The sequence below is a fragment of the Zea mays genome, chromosome 6, assembly GCF_902167145.1.
Source record: "Zea mays cultivar B73 chromosome 6, Zm-B73-REFERENCE-NAM-5.0, whole genome shotgun sequence".
Classification (NCBI taxonomy): Eukaryota; Viridiplantae; Streptophyta; class Magnoliopsida; order Poales; family Poaceae; genus Zea; species Zea mays.
In genome coordinates this window covers 105,822,552-105,843,986 of record NC_050101.1, presented here as the reverse complement: position 1 = coordinate 105,843,986, position 21,435 = coordinate 105,822,552, and the positions used below count along the sequence as shown (strand labels likewise).

Below are 21,435 nucleotides of genomic sequence, written 5' to 3'. Positions count from 1 at the left end.
TGGAGCCCTTCTTGGTTCAGTACTCGCCTTAGGACTAGGTCCCCAACCCTGAGCTCCCTACTATGCACGAACCGTTGGTGGTAGCGCCTGAGCGCTTGGTTGTACCGTGCATTTCGGATGGCTGCTTGCCACCTACGCTCGTCGATGAAGTCCATGTCTTCACGCCGCAGCTGTCCCTGCATAGATTCCTCAAAGGCCTGGACCCGAGGGGAGCCCATGATGATTTCTGGGGGAAGACAGGCTTCGGCCCCGTAGACCAGGAAGAACGGGGTCTCCCCGGTGACTCGGCTGGGTGTTGTCCGGTTCCCCCATAGCACGGAAGGGAGTTCACTGACCCAATTCGCACCATGCTTCTTCAAGTAGTCGTAGGTGCGCGTCTTGAGTCCCCTGAGGATCTCTGCATTTGCCCTTTCCGCTTAGCCAATGCTTTTGGGGTGGGCCACGGATGCAAAGCAGAGCTAGGTGCCAGTGCCCTCGCAATATTCCTGGAAGATCCGACTTATAAATTGGGTTCCATTATCCGTAATGACACGGTTTGGTACCCCAAATCTACAGACGATGGACTTGAGGAAGGCGACAGCAGCACCTTGGGTGATGTTGACCACAGGGGTGGCCTCTGGCCACTTGGTGAACTTGTCGATGGCGACGAAGAGGTACCGGTACCCGCCAATGGCCCTAGGAAATGGTCCCAGGATATCCACCCCCCATACGGAGAATGGACAAGAGGGTGGAATCATTTGCAGGGCCTGAGCTGGTGTGTGTATTTGTTTTGTGTGGAACTGACACGCCTTGCAGGACTTCACCATCTCAGCTGCATCCTGGAGAGCGGTTGGCCAGTAGAAGCCATGCCGGAAGGCCTTGCCGACCAATGTGCTGGATGATGAATGACTTCCGCACTCTCCTCCATGGATCTCTGTGAGCAACTCACGGCCCTCCTCCTGGGTAATGCATCGCATGTGAATGTCGTTGGCGCCGCGGCGGTAGAGATCCCCTTCCACCACCGCGTAACGCTTAGCCAACCACACTATGCGCTCTGCGGACACATGGTCTTCAGGAAGGATATTTTCCTTCAGGTAGTCCCGGATCTCGAAGATCCATGCATCGGGACCACTCTGAGATATTGGCTGTGGCGCTAAGGGGCTGGCAGGCCCCCCTGTAGCGCACACAGTCTTTGGTGGGTTCTGGGACGCCACCAGGACTGCTAGCTTCGAGGTGCTAGTCTCGCCCCCTTTGCCCAGTTCGGCAGGCTGGGCGGTGGGTCTCAGCAGCCGTCTTTTGAAGACACCCACGGGCACGGGTGCCAAAGTTGATGCCTTCACGGAGAGGTCATCTGCCGCTGAGTTGTCGACCCGAGGAACATGTTGTAGTTCCAGAGCCGTGAAGTCTTTCTCCAGTTTCCTCACGTGAAGAAGGTAGGCTGCGAGCCTGGGCTCATTGCAGCTACACTCTCCGCGGACTTGCTTGATGGTCAACTAGGAGTCTCCCTTCACTAGGAGCTGGCGGATCCCCAGGGATAGGGTTGCTGATAAGCCGAAGATTAGTGCCTCGTACTCTGCCATGTTATTGGTGGCCTTGAACTCAAGGTGCACCATGTACTTCACTTGATCTCTACTTGGATCGATGAGGATCACCCTGGCCCTGCCAACTTGTTGGCGGGCAGATCCGTAGAAGTAGAGCGTCCAATGGGGCTCAGTGAAGACCGGACCCCTGGGCTCCACAGGTGTGGGGTCCGAATCAGGACCCGAACCCTCGGGGACGCTTGAGGGGGGCGTCCACTCTACGATGAAGTCGGCCAGGACCTGACTATTGATGGCGTGGCGAGGTCGGAAGTCAAGATGGAACTCAACGAGTTCCGCGGCCCACTTGGCGATGTTGCCTGTGGCGTTAGAGTTGTGGAGGATGGCCCTCAATGGGAAGGAGGTCACCACCACAATCCTGTGCGCTTGGAAATAATGGCGCAGCTTCCCGGACGCAACAAGCACAGCATAGAGAAGTTTGTGCGTCTCAAGGTACCTGGTTTTCGCCTCATGAAGGACCTCACTGACGTAGTAGACCAGCCTTTGAATGGTTCGGACTCCTGCAGTCGGTCCCGAGTCCTCAGGTTCCTGGCTTTCTGGTGCCGGTCTCTCGACGACCAGCACCATGCTCACCGCTTCTGCGGCCGCCGCGATGTATAAATATAGTGGCTCCTCTGGTTTCGGAGCTACCAATATTGGTAGGGACACCAAGTGCTGCTTCAACTCCTAGAAGGCTTGTTTCGCCTCTTCGGTCCAAGAGAAAGGCCCGGACATCCGCAGCAGCTTAAAGAAGGGCAGCGCTCTCTCAGCCAACCTCGAAATGAAGCGGCTAAGGGCCGTTAATGATCTCGTAAGCTTCTGGACGTCCTTGACTCGGGTCGGGGGCCTCATTGCCTCAATCTCTCTGATCTTCTTCGGGTTCGCTTCAATGCCTCGGTACGAAACCAGGAATCCCAGCAACTTCTCGGTGGAAATGCCAAAAACGCATTTGTCCGGGTTCAGCTTCGTGCGGGTTGCCCGAAGCTTGTTGAAGACCAGGGTCAAGTCTTCCACTAGGGTCGACCCTCTCTTAGTCTTGACCACGATGTCATCGATGTAGACTTCTACTTTGTCCCTAATCAGGTCCCCGAAAGTCTTACTCATCGCTCGCACAAATGTAGGCAAGACGTTTTTCAGATCGTACGGCATAACAACATAGCAGTAAAGCCCATCCACTGTTATAAAAGAAGTATGCTTCCTATCTTCCCTAGACATCTAGATTTGATGGAAACCAGAGTAAGCATCTAAGAATGATAACGGATCGCACCCGGAGGTAGAATCCACGATTTGGTCTATACGTGGCAGTGCATACGGGTCCTTGGGACAGGCCTTATTCAGGCTGGTGTAGTCGATGCACATCCGAAGCTTCCCATTCACTTTGGGGACAATGACTGGGTTGGCCAGCCATATTGGGTGATGAACCTCTTCGATGAAGCCAGCGTCTAGCAGTTTCCGGACCTCCTTTCGGATGAAGTCCTGCCGCTCAACAGACTGTCTGCGAGGCTTCTGGCTCACCGGTCTGGCGTCGGGGTTAATCTTCAGGCAGTGCTCAATCACCTCCCTGGGGATCCCAGGCATCTGCGATGGATCCCATGCGAACACGTCGGCATTTGCCTGGAGGAAAGCGACGATCGTGAGTTCCTATTTCTCGTCCAGATCACCCGCAATGCGAGTGGTCTGGGTGGAATCCGCGGCGAGTCGGATGGCTTTGATGGGGACACCATCCACTCCGGATGGTCGTACCTTTGGTGCCTTGGGGGCGCCTTGGTACCAGAGGTTGAGGGATTCCTCTCTTCATCGTCTGGGCGAGCAGTCTCTGCCACTAGGGCGTGCAGCTTCTCTACGGCTGCAAGTGCGGCGTCACGGTCACCTTGCACGGTGAGGACCCCAGTCGGGGATGGCATCTTGAGGACCAAATACCCGTAATGGGCAATGGCCATGAACCGGTACAAGGTCGGCCTGCCAATGATGGCGTTGAAGGGGAGGTTGACTTCCGCAACGTCGAAAACGACGTTCTCCGTGCGGAAGTTCTCCTTAGTTTCGAATGTAACCGGGAGTGCGATGCTCCCAACGAGATACACCGGCTGTGGGCCCACTCCAGGGAATGTGCGTGAGGGTCCCAGACGAGACCCCGGAATTTGCAGCTGCTTGAACGTAGCATGGCTGATGACGTTGAGGCCTGCTCCGCCGTCAATCAACACATGGTGCAGTCGCATGTTGGCGATGACAGGGGCGGTGATGAGTGGCAGTATGCCGGTCCATGCCATGTTGTCGGGGCAGTCGGGTGCCCCGAAGGAGATGGTGGTGCTCCTCCATCGTTGATGTGGGGCAGCCTTCGGGACCCCTAGAGTTGCCGACATGACCTCACGGCGTAGGGACTTGACGTTCCTGCGGGAGGTAAGTTCCCAGCTCCCGCCGTACAAGACGTACAACTTCTTGCGGTGGTTGCTGTCATCCCCGGAGTTGGAATCCCCAGTGAAGACGTCCTTGAGGTCCCCCTCGGGTGATTGATACCCGAGTCCTCGTTCTCCCGCGACCACTTCACCATCGTCGACCCTCTCCTTATCAGGCCGACGACGGGGCGGGGAGCCGTCCTTGGACGACTTCTCGCGTCGCTCACTGACGCGTTTCGCGAGCTTGATGATCTCACGACATTCTGAGGCGCTGTGGTGAGCGTTGGGATGCACTGGGCACGAGCCGTTGTTGCCTCCCTGTGGCCGGGGGCGCTTATTGCGCTCGCCTCGTCCTCTAGTCGCGGCTGCGACAGTCGGAGCGGCAAACTGCGGCCTCTCATAGCCGCGGTTCCTCTTCTTCTTTTTATCGTCCTAGGAGACAACACCCGACTGGGCAGCCCCGGTCTGTGGGGCCGAGTGCCATGCACGGCCCTCGGCGGCTCTGGCGCATTTGTCGGCCAGAGCGAAGAGTGTGGGAACAGTCTCCACGTCATGCGTGGCCAACTTCTCCAACATTTTTTCATCATGTACTCCCTGTCAGAAGGCCGTGATGATGGAAGCATCAGAAATGCGAGGTATAGTACCTCGCACCTTGGTGAAGCGGGAGATGAACGTCTAGAGAGTCTTCCCGGGCTCCTGCCTCACCTCATGGAGGTGGGCCTCCACACCGTGCTGCTGGTAAGCACTGGCAAAGTTCTCAATGAACCGCGCGCAGAGCTCTTCCCAGGAGTAGATTGACCCTGGGTTGAGGTTCATGAGCCAGGTCCAGGCAGGTCCAGACAAGGCGACATGAAAATATGTCATCATCACAGCGGTGTTTCCACCTGCTGCTGTGATAGCGGTGACGTACACCTGCAGGAACTCCGACGGGTTTGATGTTCCGTCGTACTTTTCCGGCAGGTGCAGCCGGAACTTGGGTGGCCATGACGCTGCGCGGAGATGATCCGCGAGAGAGGCACAGCCCACGCCGGCCAAGGGGACACCCGCTTGGGACCGGGTGCCCATTGGGGCATGCGGTGCTACCGCAGCAAAGTCTTGATCGAGGTTGCGGCCCTCGATGTTTTGGCGGCGCTCGCGCGCCCTTTCCAAAGAGATCCGGGCGTCCTCTCTTGCGCGCCTGTGGTTGAGTTCGGCTCGGAGGTCGCTGGTCTGTGCGCCCCTTACTGAGGGTGAGCGCACAGACGCCGACGCCTCATGTTGGCGCCGGGATGACCGTGACCTCGACCTGGTCAAGGTAGAATGTGCCATGCCGAGCAGTCGGTCGACGTCGTCCTGCCACTGCTTCATGGCCCCTGGTGAGGCCGTGGAGCTTGGAGGGTGTCGCAGCAACTCCCTGGCTGCTGACAACGCTCACGGAGCCGCCCTCGACGGTGTCCGGGATGTCTATGCAGCTGTATGCTACCGTGCAGCGTGCACAGCAGCAGTGCCCGGCACTGGGCGATTGGGAACCTGTGGCGTGGAGGAAACAGCTTCTTCCTCCACCAGGAAATCCGTTGATGTCTCGGCGCGGTGCTCAACGATTTGCACCATCATGCTGAGCGAGAAAACCAGCAAAAACCTAATGCCTAGCCCCCTACCTGGAGCGCCAAATATCGGAGAGGGAATTCTCCGGCCGGGTGACGGAGTGCACCCGCCCTAAATCCTAAGATGAGGAAGGGGCTTAAGCGTTTTGCCTGTCCTGCTAAGCGAACATCAAGCACATGAACACGCGAGAGTTTAGAGTGGTTCAGACCGCCGGAGCGTAACACCCTACTCCACTGTATGTTGGATTGCTGTGGAAACTTGAGAGTCTAAGCCTCCAGATTGAGCTTGTGTTGTAACGTTGCATGCCTCCCCTTTTATAGCTAAAGGGTGGGGCATGTACAAAAGACTTTGAACCCCGACATGTGGGCCTAGAGACATAACAGATGGAATACCTGGAGCAACTAATGTCGGTCTCCTTGTGCTATCTCCCTGTGCCTCGACATCCGCCGCTTGAGTTGGATTGGCGTGCAGCAGAAGGTTCCTCGGTATCGTACAAGTCATGATGATCGTTGCGCGCGTGCAGCGGTGTGGGCGTACTGCCCGTTGTCTGATTGGACAGGCACGCCGCCTGTAGGGTGGTCTGGTCGTCGCCTGCCATCAGAGTGGACGGGGCACATTAAATGTCGAGTCGGCGCATCGCCTATCTCCAGGGCGGACAGGCGCGCAATCTCCGCAATAAATGCAGAGATCGCGTGGCCCAGAGGCCTTACGTCAGAGTCTGCTCGCCGGTTTACGTCACGAGTCATAGGCCACGTGGCAGCACCGGGTCGTAGGCCACGTGGCGCGCCTGGCAAGACCCTGACAAGTGTCTGTGTCGGACCCCTGTACGTCCTTGACTTAGGCCAGGGTATTCTTCGTCCCGAGATCTTGTCTTGGATGGTCCGGACCTCACTTAGAGGGGTCCGGGTCCCATCCAGGGGAACGCAGATGTCCCAGGTCATGTAAGCTGGGGTCCGACACTTTCTCACGGGGGTCCAGATCCACTGATGATATCACGGTATACGTTACCTTCTCTGGTCACCTGGTGGCCTCGGTGTCGCCCACGTGGTGGTGTCGGGCGCTGTTTACCGCGCCTCCTTACTATTAGTAAGGAGTACCCCTGTTCTACGGTACCGACATGTATGATGTTCAAGTATGTGTGCAGTTGGTGTTGTTGTCCCCTTTTATCGTTTTGTTTCGTGATTTCGATGATACCGTTACCTGGGACGCTCACGGGACCTATATAATTTATTATCTTTTTATGGAATCAATGTGTTGATTAATATTTGCTACATATTTATCATTGTTTATTTTTTATCAATGACAAAGCACATGTACAATCTTATATATCTTTTAAGATATGTAAACGTCCACTTTTGGTGATGCTAATAAAAGTATAGAATAACATATATGTTTTTTGTAAGATATGTAAACGTCCACTTTTAGTGATGCTAATAAAAGTATAGAATAACATATAATATTTTTGCATATCAATGTATTTTATCACTATTTGAATTGCGCACAAATTTTATGTCATTAGTGTTAATTTGTAAGATATGGGGTTGATGATATATGTTGTTCGTTTTCATGTAATCATTGTGCACTAATATTTGTCGAATAATTTATACATCGTCGCAACGCACTGACACATACCTAGTATATATTCGTAATATATTCATTTAGTGTCCTATGTATTATATGTTTGTATAAATCAGTCAAATTTAATATAGTTTATTTTTTTAATCAAGTTGGGTCAGACTGTCAGAGTAGGCCGCATCCTATTTTTCACAAATGAACGATGTCAGCCACATTCTCTTTCACACAATGACACAAGTCACCTCCATTAAAAAAACAGTTATCACCCACAAAAATGAGGATGGGTCCCACCGTGCACCAAGAGAAAACGACGCTTATGGAGATCCTCGCCATTCTGACCACAGGCCTTTGATCATTGACACAGGAGGAAGGGGGAAGAGTCTGAATGGAAGATCATATGAATCATACCTTAAGTTTGAGGCAAAGTGGCTGGAGGAGGAAGACTGTTTGGAAAGGGTAAAGAAAGCATGGGTTGGTGCAATGGATTCAGGAGCTGATAGAGTTGTGGAGGCCCAAAAAATTCTGCTGAGGGAGCTCCATGACTGGGATAGGAATGTTTTGGGGATGCTGGAGAAGAGGATCTGTAAGGTAAAAAAGGAGCTAGAGAGGTGTAGGAGGCAGCAAATCTGTCAAGAGAGTGTATCCCGGGAACATCTTTTGAGGTATAAGATGGAGCGTTTACAGGATCAACTAAATATTTATTGGAAGCAGCGATCTCATACCGCGTGGCTCACAAAGGGGGACCGGAATACACAATATTTTCATGCTGCAGCCTCAGAAAGAAGGAGAAGAAATGCAATTAAGAAGTTGAGAAAGGATGATGGAGCAGAAGTAGAAGGGAGTAGGCTGAAGGAGTTCATTGCTAACCATTATCAAAATCTCTTTCTTTCTTCTGCAGGTCATTCTACGGTTGAAGTGTTGCGTTCTATCTCACCACGCATTACGGATGAGATGAATGAAGCACTTATTAAGCCTTTCTCTCAGGAGGAGATTTGGGAAGCTCTCCAATCTATAGGAGATCTCAAGGCGCCCGGACCGGACGGAATTCCTTCAATATTCTATAAAAGATTCTGGTCTATTGTGGGTGAGCAAGTCAAAAAAGAGGTGCTAGCAGTCCTCAATGGTGGCCAAATGCCCAGGGGGTGGAACGACACAATCATAGTCCTAATCCCAAAGGTCAAGAGCCCAGAAAAAGTCAAAGACCTTCGCCCAATAAGCCTCTGCAATGTGCTGTACAAGCTGATTGCCAAAGTTCTTGCCAACCGACTCAAGTCCATTCTACCAGAGATTATTGCTCCATCACAGAGCGCCTTTGTGCCAGGTCGCCTCATAACGGACAATGTTCTCCTTGCATATGAACTGACTCACCATCTGCGAAATAAAAGAGAAGGGAATTATGGTCTAGCTGCCTTTAAATTAGACATGAGTAAAGCATATGATAGGGTGGAATGGTCCTTTTTGGAAAGAATCATGAGGAGGATGGGTTTCTCGGAGAAGTGGATCAGCTTAATTATGCTCTGTGTTACTACTGTATCATATAAAATCAGAGTGAATGGGGAGTTTACAAGAACTATATGGCCACAAAGGGGGCTTCGGCGGGGTGATCCTCTATCGCCATATTTATTTATTATTTGTGCTGAAGCTTTCTCAGCATTAATGGAGAATGCGGGAAGAAGAGGGCAGTTAGAAGGAGTAAGGATCTGTCCAGGTGCTCCTCGTGTCAGCCATCTATTTTTTGCTGATGACTCTCTGATTTTCATCAAAGCATCAGTTTCAGGGGCTGCACATCTGCAACAGATCCTATCTTTGTATGAAAATGCCTCAGGCCAGGTGATAAACAAGGATAAAACTGCGGTTTTTTTCAGCAAGAATACACCTCCACCAATAAGGGCTCAAATGATGGCTGAACTAGGCATCACCCAGATTGCTAGTAATGACAAGTACCTTGGACTCCCGGTCCATATTGGGAAGTCTAGGAAATCGGCCTTTGAATATATAAAGCAAAGAGTGTGGGCAAAAATTCAAGGATGGCAACAGAAACTTCTATCCAAGGCTGGAAAAGAAATCCTTATTAAGGCTGTGGCACAAGCGATCCCAACTTATGCAATGTCTTGTTTTGATCTTACGAAGGGCCTTTGTGATGAGCTGAGTTCTATGATAGGGAAATACTGGTGGAGCAATCAAGACAAAGTAAATAAGATTCATTGGATTGGTTGGCAGAAACTTACAAGATCAAAGTCTTTAGGGGGACTGGGGTTTAGAGATCTGTATGCTTTTAACATGGCTATGCTGGCTAGGCAAGGGTGGCGGCTCATAACTCAAAATAACTCTCTTTGTGCACGGGTCCTAAGAGCTAAATACTTCCCCTCATCAAATGTTCTTGAAGCAAGAGCAAAAAAAGGCATATCTTACACTTGGCGCAGTGTCCTGAAAGGACTACATTTATTAAAAGAAGGATTAATTTGGAGGATTGGAGATGGGAACCAGGTGAATATATGGGTTGACCCATGGATTCCTAGAGGGGAAACTAGAAGGGTCATTACTCCAAGAAATGGCTCACTCTTACATAAGGTGGCTGAGCTAATTGACCCCATCACAGGTAGCTGGGATTGCCGTCTTGTCCGTGACACTTTCCTACAAGAAGATGCAGATTGTATTCTAGCTATCCCAATCCAAGAAGGAATGGAGGATACACTTGCGTGGCATGGAGATCCTAAAGGAAATTTCTCTGTTAAATCAGCATATGCCTTGGCAAGTAGGAGACGTGACCATCACAATAATGCAGATGCATCCTCCTCAATTAGCGGGCGAGGGGAGAACGTTTGGAAGTCAATATGGAATGTAAATGTGACTAACAAAATAAAAATGTTCTTATGGAGGTTAGCCCACAATAGCCACCCTGTCAGAGTAAACATAGCAAGAAGAGGTATTAAAATTGAAACTCTGTGCCCCATGTGTTTCCGTCTTGATGAAGATGGTGGCCATCTCTTTTTAAAATGCAAAAAAGTGAAGCAGGTCTGGAGGTGTTTATGTCTGGAGGACACAAGAACACTCCTGGCAAGCAAAGCGTCGGCTTTGGAGGTCATTGAATCCATCCTAACTCTCCGAGAAGAAACCAAGATTAAGGTCGTGCTGTTGTTATGGTGCTGGTGGTCAGCTCGCAATAAGGCAATCCAAGGGGAAAGGTGTGGATCTACTGAAGAGGTGTGCAATACTGTTGCCTACCATTTGATGAATATGGAGAAACTTCAGATAGGAAAATCTGCTAGAGCCCCACCTATGAACCTAAAATGGCAGCCTCCCCCAGCAGGCTTTTACAAAATAAATTGCGATGGCTCATATCGGGCGAAATCAGGTTTGGGCGGCTGGGGATGTATTATCAGGGGCCACGATGGCGGTTTTTTTGGCTGCGGGGGCGGGCGCTTTGACTGGCATATCCTCTGCCCTTCATGCTGAGAGCGTCGCCTGTATGAAAGGTTTGGAGCTGGCTGTTTTCCTTGGAATGCAAAATGTGATGATTGAAACCGATGCTGCGATCCTGAAGACGGCGTTGACCTCACAAGAATATGACCTCTCTGCTTTGGGCGTAGTGTTCAAGGAAATAAGGAGTAGGATGTTTTCTGAGTTTGCTTGTTGTATTGTGTCTAAATGTCAAAGAACCTGTAATTTAGTTGCTGACTGTTTAGCTGCTCATGGAGCAAACTCAGGTGACGTTGACTCTAGTTTATGGCTAGATCATGCACCGGACTTCATTTGTAATCTTGTCTCCGGCGATGTGCCTGGAGCTGCTTAATAGCCATGGAATGCGTTTCCATTTCAAAAAAAAAAAAAAGAGAAAACGACGCACGGAACAAAACCGAACCCGCCCGGAGCCCCGGAAGGAGGAGTCGCTTCCTTTCCCTCCCTGTCCTCCCTCCCTCACCCCGACCACGACGAACTCGCCGCCGCGTGATCGTCCCCGTCCATGCCCCGGCCCTGCCTCGCCACACCCTATTTCCCTGACCGAGCGCCCGCGCCGCGCGGCCATGGCGCCCGCGGCCCTCCACTTCCTCCTCGCCATCCTCTGCCTAGCTTCGCGTCTCGTCTGGACGGTAGCGGCGGGGTGCGGATCGAACACGAACCTAGCGGGGTACAGCGCGGACCTGCGCATGTCGCAGCACCAACTCCGCGGCCGCGTGGAGATTCTCGACGGCTGCTCGTTCCGCGTCGCTGCACTCGACCTCCTCCCGGGTTCCTCCTCCGCGCGGTGGTGGCGCGCGGATGGGACCGACCTCGAGTCCCTATCCCGCGGCGAGCCCGCGGCCGCCGACCCGCTGGACCGCACCTTCCTGTCCGAGTCCCTCGTGTTCCGCCTCCTCCCGGGCCTCTCCTGGCCGCTCGTCCCCGTCCTCGCAGCCTTCGACCCCCTCACTTCCTCCCTCTTCGGCTTCGTGCGCCTCTCCGGTGCCAACGCCTCCGACTCATCCTCTTCGTCCGCAGCGGCGGTGCCCACCATGCTCGACTCCTGCGTTCAGCTCTCCCCGCGCTTCCGCGTGCGGTGGACGCTCCACGAGGCGAACAATTCCATCGACATCGCCCTCGAGGCGGCGGTTGGATCAGAGTACTACATGGCGCTCGGGTGGGCGAAGCCTGGCACGGCCAAACCGTCCGTGATCGGCGCCGACCTCGCCGTCGCCGGCTTCACTGAGGACGGGCTCCCCTTCGCCGAGGACTTCTACGTCACCAATTACAGCGAGTGCTTGCTGCGCAAGGACGGCCTCGTCGAGGGCGTCTGCCCGGACACGATCTACGACCGCGACAACTCCACCGGGCTCGTCAATAACACGCGGCTGGTCTACGGCCACCGCCGCGACGGCGTCTCCTTCGTGCGCTTCTCGCGCCCACTGGTGTCCGCGGACAATAAGTACGACGTCCCCGTGAACGCCACCAGGAACATGACTGTGATCTGGGCGATCGGGCTGCTGCGGCCGCCTGACTCGCTCCGGCCGTACTACCTGCCGCTGATGAGTCACCGCGGCGGGTCTCCGGGGACAGCATTCACCTTCGCCAGGCTCAACCTGTCGGACGCGAGCAGCGGGTGCGTCGGTCCGTTGGACGCCGAGGATAAGGAGGACCAGGCCAGGATCACGACGGAGCGCAATACGCCGCTGGCTGTGACGGTTGGGCCGGCGCTCCATTACCCCAATCCGCCCAACCCCGACAAGGTGTTCTACATCAACAAGAAGGAGGCGCCTCTGCTCAAGGTGGAGCGCGGCGTGCCAGTCACCTTCTCCATCGAGGCCGGGCACGACGCACCAGTCTACATCACGTCGGACCCCGTCGGAGGCAATGCCACTCTCAGGAACTCGTCAGAGATCATCTACGCCGGTGGAAGCATGGCGGAGGGCGTGCCGGCTACACCAACAGAACTCGTCTGGTTGCCTGATCGGAACACGCCGGACCTAGTGTACTACCAATCCTTGTATGATCCCAAGATGGGCTGGAAAATTCAGGTCGTCGATGGTGGCCTCAGCGACATGTACAACAACAGCGTGCTACTGGATGATCAGCAGGTGACATTCTTCTGGACTCTCTCTGGTGACTCTATTAACATTGCTGCACGGGGTGAGAAGAAGAGTGGGTACCTTGCAATTGGATTTGGTAGCGTAATGGTAAATAGCTATGCTTATGTCGGGTGGGTCGATGGCAATGGCAAGGGGCATGTCAAATCTTATTGGATCGACGGAAAGGACGGGATGAGTGTGCACGAGACACATGAAAATGTTACTCATAAGCGATGCCGATTGGAAAATGGTGCGATCGTGTTTGAGTTCACTCGTCCATTAACACCTTCATGCAGTGGAAAGGTGGAGTGCAAGAACATAATCGACCCGACGACTCCTATGAAGGTCATCTGGGCCATGGGTGCTCAATGGTCACCCGGCCCCTTAAGTTTGAAGAACATGCACTCCGACACAAGCAATCGTCCTATCAGGATTCTTCTGTTGAGCGGCTTGGCTGAAGCAGTGGAGGACCTCCGCCCGGTGCTTGCTGTTCATGGGTTTATGATGTTTGTGGCATGGGCTATTCTGCTGCCAGGGGGGATCATGGCTGCGAGATACCTGAAACATCTGAAAGGCGAGGCCTGGTTCCAGGCTCACACCTATCTGCAGTATTCAAGCATAGCTGTCATGTTCTTGGGTGTTGTATTTGCAGTTGCTGAGCTCCGAGGTTTCTCTTTCAAATCCAGACATGCTCGAATCGGTGCAGTAGCACTGACATTCGCATCTATGCAGCCAGTAAATGCGTATCTTCGACCGCATAAAACAGAGAATGGAGAGACCCCGCCTGGAAACAGAGTAGTTTGGGAATATCTCCATGTTTTGACCGGGAGATCTGCTGCGCTTGCTGGTACCTTGGCGCTCTTTACTGGCTTGCAGCATCTTGGGCACCGATATGGCAGTAAGACTATCAAGGGACTTACATGTGGGCTAATCTTATGGGTTATAAGCGTTACTTTGTTAACAGCTTACTTTGAGTATATGGCAATTAAGCGAAGGACTGCAGGTGTTGATGGTCTTTCAGGAAATTGGGTGCTTGGCAACACTGAGGAAGATGATACAGTCGAACTTTTGCAATCTAACAGGGTAGTCAGTAAAATGGAGTCTAATTTGTCACCTGAACCAATGGAAGTACAGCTCGAGCCACTTAAAGGATGAGATAAAATTCTCAGCATGCATATGGACATAAAAGTATGTTAACTAAAATTCTTTATAGATAGAACGAGCGGCATATACGTCTCAGGATAAAAGAAGTTTCAGTTTCGCATTTTTTGTTGATATAAAGGGAATATTAGTGAGAATCTCATCTTTGACTTGCTCGAGAGGTATATCATGCCACATGGTATAGATAGGTTTTTCTTTTGTCTTGTGGAGCTTAGGTCCTCGTCTTTAATCTCCTAACTTCTTAGCAACAATCTATGTATACCTGTACAATTTTGGTATAGTTATCATAATTCATAACTGAAAAGAGGATACAGTTTTTTTCTTTCTTTAAATGTCACATGACTCGAGCATTTTCACATATGGTACTAGCTGACATTATTTGTTTGTCATATGTTGTATATGTAAATTATGTGACTTGGAACTAGAAACAGCCATCCAACGAAACCACAGTGCTCCTACATTTTCTAAAATCAGTTATCCACATTTTATATGTAGGCTACAGTTATCCTTTGTGCTAAGTTTTGCCTTCTTAATACCAAACCTGTGGCATCTATGCCAACCTGATGCATTGGGCCATGTTTGGTACCAACTGAAAGGGGCTCAATGTTGTGTTGATCTGCATCTTGGTATACCTTTGTACCTGATTTCATGATATGTCATGCCAAAATACCAGAAATGCATTTACTTATAAACTACATATTCATGTCTGCCTTTTATCTGCAAAAGCTGCTATGACACGCAGGAGAAAGTAGTTGCCCACTTGTATTCCACTAACATGCTGCAGTTTGTTGACCCTGGAAATAATCCACCGCAAGTCCACAACCATTGAGTTGGCTCTCATCTGTTCCAAGCATAAAAGAGCAGGTACTGCTTACTCTATCCCCTTTTGCTGTTATGTTCCTATTATATTGCGTTCGGTGATATCGACCTCAACCTGCATGTTAGGTGTATATTGTTTGTGTTAGGTGTTGGCACCCAGTCAGATCTGGATCACTTGTTGGTTGGCTTGCCACCTTGTTAAGAAACCAGGTTAGGTGCTGTCTGGTGAAGGAGCAAAATCAGCAGAACGGTACACGAGTCCCTTTGTTTTTAAGATAAGACTTGGTTGTCTTTCCCGTGAAGCCTAGTGCCCAACACGGATCTGCTGTGCTGATGGTATCTGAGTTTCTACTCTCTAGACCGTCGATTGTATTGGAGGAACAAATTAAAGCACAAGCTTTGCCTTGTAATAATTGGAATTCCATGCTTGAATAATAGTTTTTGAAAAAACGCATTATTGAATAATGCTATGTATGTCAGACTCTCTAGTAGATAAGGTAAAATAGGAGATGCGGAACTTACAGGGTGGAGTTTGAAATAGTGGATCTGCTGGAGATAGGCTCAGAGCCTGCCTGGAATAAGTGCCAACAATACAGTTCAATCTGAAATCACCTGTAGCCAGGCAATTGTATACGGAGTATGTCGTAGGAGCTAGTAGAACAGTCCTGACGAAAATACAGTTGATGTTTTAGTCATTATATATAAAAGACAATCAGGATGGAGGTACGGCCATTCTGAAATCTTATCTTCTTAGAATATACAATGACACAGAAAAAATGATAGGCTTGACATAGTGGTGAGAAAAGGTTTTAGGTCGGACGCATCCTCTACAAAATGCAAGGATAAAACATGCCTCGGTTATTTCTTTTAGACTTATGTTCATGTGGGGCAGTGGGAGTCAGTAGCACTGAGCCTGTCCTTTCTATACAGGACACACAAAAATATCAATATTCATGATACAAATATACACCATCAAATTAATCAAACCATACATTTTTTAGTAAGCCTGTTTGGATACACAAATTTTAATATTATTTTCTATAAATCTAGCCAAACTTGAAATTAGTTGATTTATATAAATGCGAGATGTGCATTTGTTTTAGGACTGGCAGAGTATTTGTAATGCTTTACACTGACATGTTTGTTTTGTCTCAGCAACCCTGGACTACGGCAAAAAAATGGTTAGCCTGCTCCAGACATCTAACTTGTTACTGGACGGGACCCACTCTGAGCACTTTTGACCCAGCCACGCTTTCTACTGATCCTGCTTTTTGTTGACGAAAGGGACCTGCATTTCAGTGTGTCCGATGTTTGAATCATCATATCTCCTCGACTACTATGATTGCCGAGTCCACTCCGGCCTGCTGCCTAAATCTGATGGAGATGGTCCCTGCAATGCCTACATGATGCATGATCTGTTTTTATGAAGGGATAGATGCATGAGCTGTGGACCTGGCAACCTGAAGCATCCTTCCTCATCGATCTGTTTCGTTGGTATGATCTCAATTGACAAAGTCTGCTGAAGTGGTACTACGCGCCCTGCAATCCTCATTGAGCCGTTCTGACGTAGGCTCTAGCTCCATATATTTAGGGCGTCGTCCTCAACAGCCTGCACAAATCTCTAGCTGACAATGTCCTGGTGGTGGGGAAACGAAGGAAGAACAAAATTAATGAGCTGTGGAAATAGATCAAGGAAGTTCACTATGGTGCAAACATAGCGATGAAGTGCACCCTAGCGACGTCTTCTTTTTTCTTATCTCTCCTCCACGCAGACTTCCTAGCGTAGTACCTGCACAAATCTCTAGCTGACTCTGACTATTGGATTTCAGGAGGCCAAATCCTGAAATCCAATAGGCAGCCATCCTGGCCCGGACGCTCAAAAAATCGGACGTCTGAGAGCGACAGAGCAATGTAGGAGTGCAATCTGAACAGAGTTTTCACTGTAGACCACTTGTGACCTATTTACTACTTTAAAAAAAAACAAAGCTATCTTCATGAGTCCAGAATCTCAGCCTGTGACCTATGTTCCAGATTTTTTAAGAAAAAGAAAAACTATCCAGAATTTCAGCTTGTTACTTCTGAATTATGCATGAGTGAATCTTTCCTATATACCATTGATCTTTGCATGATACATATCGACCTCCGAGCCTTGTGAGATACTCCTCGGGGCTGTTCGGTTGTTTACACTGCTGCAACTTCAATCCATAGAGACAAAAATATTGTAGATACCGGTACGGATTAAAACCAAACGAATATCCTTAGCTTCCCCCAACCATAATAGGCCACCAAGGAAATCTTTCTGATAAACAACAGTGGTCAGGAGAAAACTGCTGAATTATTGACAGCAAGTAATTCGACAGTTTCTGGATCAGTAAGAAAAGGCCACCATCCTTAGCTTCCCCCAACCATTCAATGTACAACAGAGTAAGCATTAGCAACAGAACGATTTTTTACATAATAAGCATTTTTTTGATTTCTGACCTCAATGCAAAGGATAGCCTAGCACACTGTCTACATAAGAGATGACACAAGTTCAGCGACCACGTTGCTCTTCCATTCCCACATGGTGCTACGAAACGGTAAGAGCATCGATCGTCCTCAGCATCTCTGGGTTTGCGATTACCTCCTCGCGATAGATCTTCGCTGTCACCTCATCTTTTTTCAGATCCGCCTTCGTGTTTGCCCTGTCGATGTCGCATGCGCAAAGAGTTGGCACGGCACTGCAATGCTCGAACCGGAAGCAACTGACTAGGTGATCATTTGTTAGCCCCGCAGCCTGCATGAAGGAATATATGACCGTCGGGCCCACGCCTCGGAACCCCCTTCTCATCATGTCTTTGCTGATTATATCTGCCTTGGGGCTCTTCACAGGAACTTGTCTTGGATAGCGGAACTTGCTTACTATAGGCTTGTGGTTCAGAAAACCCCAGCAGTACCGATCAAAGGATCCAAATTCGTCAGCGATCTGCATCGGATTGCACAAACCTGTAGTTTCAGGCAAAAGCCATACCAACAGAAGTGCCAGCCAAATTGGTGGTGTATCGAGTAGGCACTACAAACCTTTAGTATCTGGCGAGCATTCTCAAGTACAGCTCGGAGCTTTTGCTCTGATAAAAGAGAATGGGCAACGCATCCAGGTGCCACAAGCTTCTTCTCATTTATTTCAGAGACAGCAGCAGGGTCAAACTCCATGAAAATTTCCCTGGAAAATGCAGCATGGATCTTACGAAATAAACCATGCATAGTAATTTTATTTTTCAACATTACAAGACATATACCTGAAAAGTTGCCTCTTCTTGAGAATTTCAGGCCACGTAAGCTCAGCTAATGCACCAGATAGTACAAGTAGTTCGAACAATCTCCTGTTGAATGACCATGGCCAAATATCCTTGGACTGTTTGATTCCGTTTTCACAGAAGATAAATAGCAAAGATGAATGAAGCAATTTTCAGTTTGCATACCTATCATTGTGCACGGGAACTCCCCACTCCTCATCATGGAAAGTGACATAGCAAGGATCTTGTCAGTAGAAAACATGACATGTCAGCTTTGTTCGTAAAAATGCATAGCTTAAGAAACACTTCATCAATAAGGCGTAGAAAAGGCATAGGATAAACATAGCATGTGATGGTGTCAAATAAAGCCAGTACTGTACCTCACACTTTGAGCGTTCAGTTTTCCTGACAGCATAGATGGAGCTATTACAACTACTAGTGTGTTATTTTCAGGTTGGTAAAGTAATCGTTCCTTTTGCCAAATTTATGGTTTCAAGCAATTACAGTGGGTTGCTGCAACAGTATCAAAATTAAAGGGCACATGGTACAAAATAATATAACGGGGCGTTTGGATTCATTCATTTTGGAGGAATTGGAATCTACTTAATAAAGTAACTTATTTGGCTTGGAATTTGACATTACACCACTTTCGAAAGTTCAGGCCTATCTTAAATTCATGGGTTAGAGGATGTGGAAATGATTTTATCTATCAGTAGAATATGTTTTGTACTCTGCAACTTATAGGATGTTCTTTGGCTCACTCTATTGTAAAAATGTAGCAAATAAATATCTCCAACATCTTGCTAATAATAGTACACAAATATATTTTGCATAAAACAAAATTAACTTAATTGACATATGCCTAAATTACTACGCTCTGTTTGGATCATTGGAATTGAATTCCATTCTAATAATAGTAATTTAGGCATATATCAATTAATCTAATTCGGTTTTATGGAAAGTATATTTGTATACTATTATTAGTAAGATGCCGGAGATATTTATGTGCTATATTTTTACTATAGATGAGCGAGACGAAGAGTGTCATGTAAGTTACAGAGTAGAAACAAATTCTACTAATGTATAAAATCATTTCTCATCCTTCAACCCATGATTTTGAGATAGGCTTATATCTGAACTTTAGAAAGTAATGGGATGTCAAATTCCAAACCAAATAAGTTACTATATTGAGTGAATTCTAATTCCTCTAAAATGAAATGATCCTAACGTCCTGTCCTGTTATTAAAATGGAATTCAATTCCAAGGATCCAAACGGGGATCTAAGGAGCTGATGTTCAGTTGAGTAAAAAAGGATAGACCCAGTGCTGGAGGCTGCCACACGAGTGGGGGTCTAGAAAAGGGTTAAATCAAGACAAGTCTTTCCCCTGTAAATGTGGAGAGGATGATTTGAACCCGTGGCCTAGTGACTTAGTGAGATGGCTCTCACCGCTGCACCAGGCCTTTCTCTCAGTTGAGTCAAAAGTATAGCTAATTACACATTTAACTACGTGGAAGTGCCAATGACAAGGCAGTTGTTTGGATGAAAATCTACAGTTAACCATATATGCAAAACTATAGTCAATTACAGATGTTGATGTCAAATTGCAAGGGATTAACCAAACCAATCGGTTGAAACGAAGGAAATAAGAACAGAAGGGAAACAAAAAAAAGGATAATATGTTCTTTACACTTTACAGGCAACCTAAAGGAGGAGGAATGCTAACTTTATCTAATCTAGGCAGAATTACGATCTCGAATGGTTCCAATATCCAATCCCATGGCAAACAAGAACAGCTAGAGTTTAACAAACTATTAACGCAGTAGGAAAAAATATCACCATTCTGATTAGCAACTCAGTAGCATGCTGCTCTTGAGAGTTTCGCGTAGCTTTACTACATATTTACACCATATGAACCATTGTGATAAAAGGTGCCTGGTTCAGGATGCTAGAATGTATACAAGTTATAATGAACTGCAGCACATGATTGGACTGATTCCAATGATTCGAACAGGCATAAATTAAACACGGTAAACTAGTAATAAGTGACTAAAACATCAAGAAACACAAGAGTTGCATTCTTCTTCTGTCTGTATAGAAGAAACAAGAACAATTCTTATACCAAACTAGGATTTTTGACTAAGAAAGAACCAGTTCCAGGAGAGAAGATGCTCACCGGTGGTTGGAGTAACCCACGCGCACCTCCTCTTCCCTTGCACAGCCTCTGGTGTCACTGTCATCGGAGCAACAACCTCCACGCGGATGGGCTTGCTCTCCACCGCCTTACCCACAGCCTTGCCTTGCTTCGGTTGAGCCGTCGGCACCGACCGGCCCTTCTCTACTTTCCCGGTGAAAGCCCGCCGGGCGCGGACCGACTCCGCGGATGCATCCGAGGAGCAAGACGCGCTGAGCGGCAAGCCCGGATGCGACAGCGGCGCGTCGTTCCTCCTCGACGGCGGCCCAGGAGGTGTGCGCCGCGGCGACGGCACCGGGGACGCACTCTTGGGCGCGCCACCTCCACCCCCGCCGACTGCATTCCTCTTTGCGCCCTCTTCCGCCTTGGTCGCGGCGGGCACAGTCTCCGCTGGCGTCCCCGCCGGCGCCGGCTCCGCCTTCCTCACGGGCTTCGGCGACGGTTTCCGGGCGTTCGCCGGGCCCGACCTGGCCTTGTTGCCTCCTGGCACCAGCACCGGCCTCGCCTCTGCCTCCGGAACCGCGATGTTCAGGGACCGGGCCCTCGGCGCCCCGGCCATAGAAACCACCACAGCCTAACCAACAGGTTTTTACCGCCCAAAAATTCAAAAATTACCGGGCTTTCCACACGGGCACCTCAAAAACCGAGCAAAGAATTCCAATCCCTCGTAGAAAATTGTCCGCCTCGTCGAGCTAAAACCCCGGCCACGAACTTGAGATTCACCTCCGCCGAGACAAGCACGCAACCACTAACTCCTCGAAATCCGGACTCTTTCTCCTCCCTATAAAAACCTCCAAAAAATCAAATTGAAGCGAGCTGCGGGCCAGGAACCCTAACCCCAGCCGCGTTTAGGCCCCGCATTGCACGGAGGAACGCGGTGAACACCGAGAAACAGCCACGGCGGGCAGGCGGCGCTCAAAGGAGATTAGAACCTCCCGGAACCTTGCAGCGACGGGGGAAAGCGGAATCCGGGGAAGCTGAGGGGATTTGGAAGCCCTAGGCGGCGGAGGGGCGGGTGGGACCGGGAGAAGAGAGGCGCAGGGGGGTTGCAGCTGCAGCAACTGCTCCGAGGACGAGGGAGTAGTGGAATCCAAGGAGAGAAAGGAGGGGACGAAGCGGTTGGCAGAGAGGTTGAGGGGGACTGGGGAGTGGGGGACACTGTACTAGTAGTAGCTCGCTAGCAGCTAGCGGGGACACTGGGCTCTGCCGTTTATTTTACACCGGTTTTTATTTCGGGAGGGGGTGCATTGCGAAAGTTTTTAACTTTTGTGGGAGAGAAGAGTTCGATCGTATCTGAACCCTGGACCTCTGCGCGTGGGCCCGACAGCTTCTCGCTG

General features: G+C 49.6%; 2 protein-coding genes across 3 annotated transcripts; one reads left to right on the top strand and one right to left on the bottom strand.

Moving 5' to 3' along the window:
• The first annotated feature begins 10,986 nt into the window (after positions 1 to 10,986).
• Positions 10,987 to 16,629, top strand: LOC103629698 (Cytochrome b561 DM13 and DOMON domain-containing protein). 2 transcript variants are annotated; one of them, XM_020539368.2, is made up of 2 exons: positions 10,987 to 14,676; positions 15,787 to 16,629. In XM_020539368.2, the coding sequence occupies exon 1, from the start codon at positions 11,134 to 11,136 to the stop codon at positions 13,804 to 13,806; it is 2,673 nt and encodes an 890-aa protein (XP_020394957.1). In that variant the 5' UTR covers positions 10,987 to 11,133; the 3' UTR covers positions 13,807 to 14,676; positions 15,787 to 16,629. The 2 variants fall into 2 exon arrangements, with proteins under 2 accessions (XP_020394957.1, XP_008649031.1); XM_008650809.3 differs by having other exon boundaries at positions 14,758 to 16,629.
• A 319-nt stretch (positions 16,630 to 16,948) lies between these two features.
• Positions 16,949 to 21,205, bottom strand: LOC100273848 (DNA-3-methyladenine glycosylase I). The gene is made up of 5 exons (NM_001148245.2): positions 20,081 to 21,205; positions 18,093 to 18,150; positions 17,910 to 17,993; positions 17,692 to 17,833; positions 16,949 to 17,596 (listed from the first exon to the last, which is right to left on the bottom strand). Exons 1-5 carry the CDS (start codon positions 20,655 to 20,657, stop codon positions 17,201 to 17,203), a joined length of 1,257 nt encoding a protein of 418 aa, NP_001141717.2. The 5' UTR covers positions 20,658 to 21,205; the 3' UTR covers positions 16,949 to 17,200.
• Positions 21,206 to 21,435: the final 230 nt, after the last annotated feature.

Bases quoted from the DNA above. Each gene is read 5' to 3' on its own strand.
- LOC100273848 (NM_001148245.2), bottom strand. From the start codon at position 20,657: ATGGCCGGGGCGCCGAGGGCCCGGTCCCTGAACATCGCGGTTCCGGAG. The intron at 17,994-18,092 runs GTATGCAAACTG...GTCATTCAACAG, and splicing joins GTTCCCGTGCACAATGATAG to GAGATTGTTCGAACTACTTG. The intron at 17,597-17,691 runs GTTTGTAGTGCC...AATCCGATGCAG, and splicing joins ATGCTCGCCAGATACTAAAG to ATCGCTGACGAATTTGGATC.
- LOC103629698 (XM_020539368.2), top strand. From the start codon at position 11,134: ATGGCGCCCGCGGCCCTCCACTTCCTCCTCGCCATCCTCTGCCTAGCT.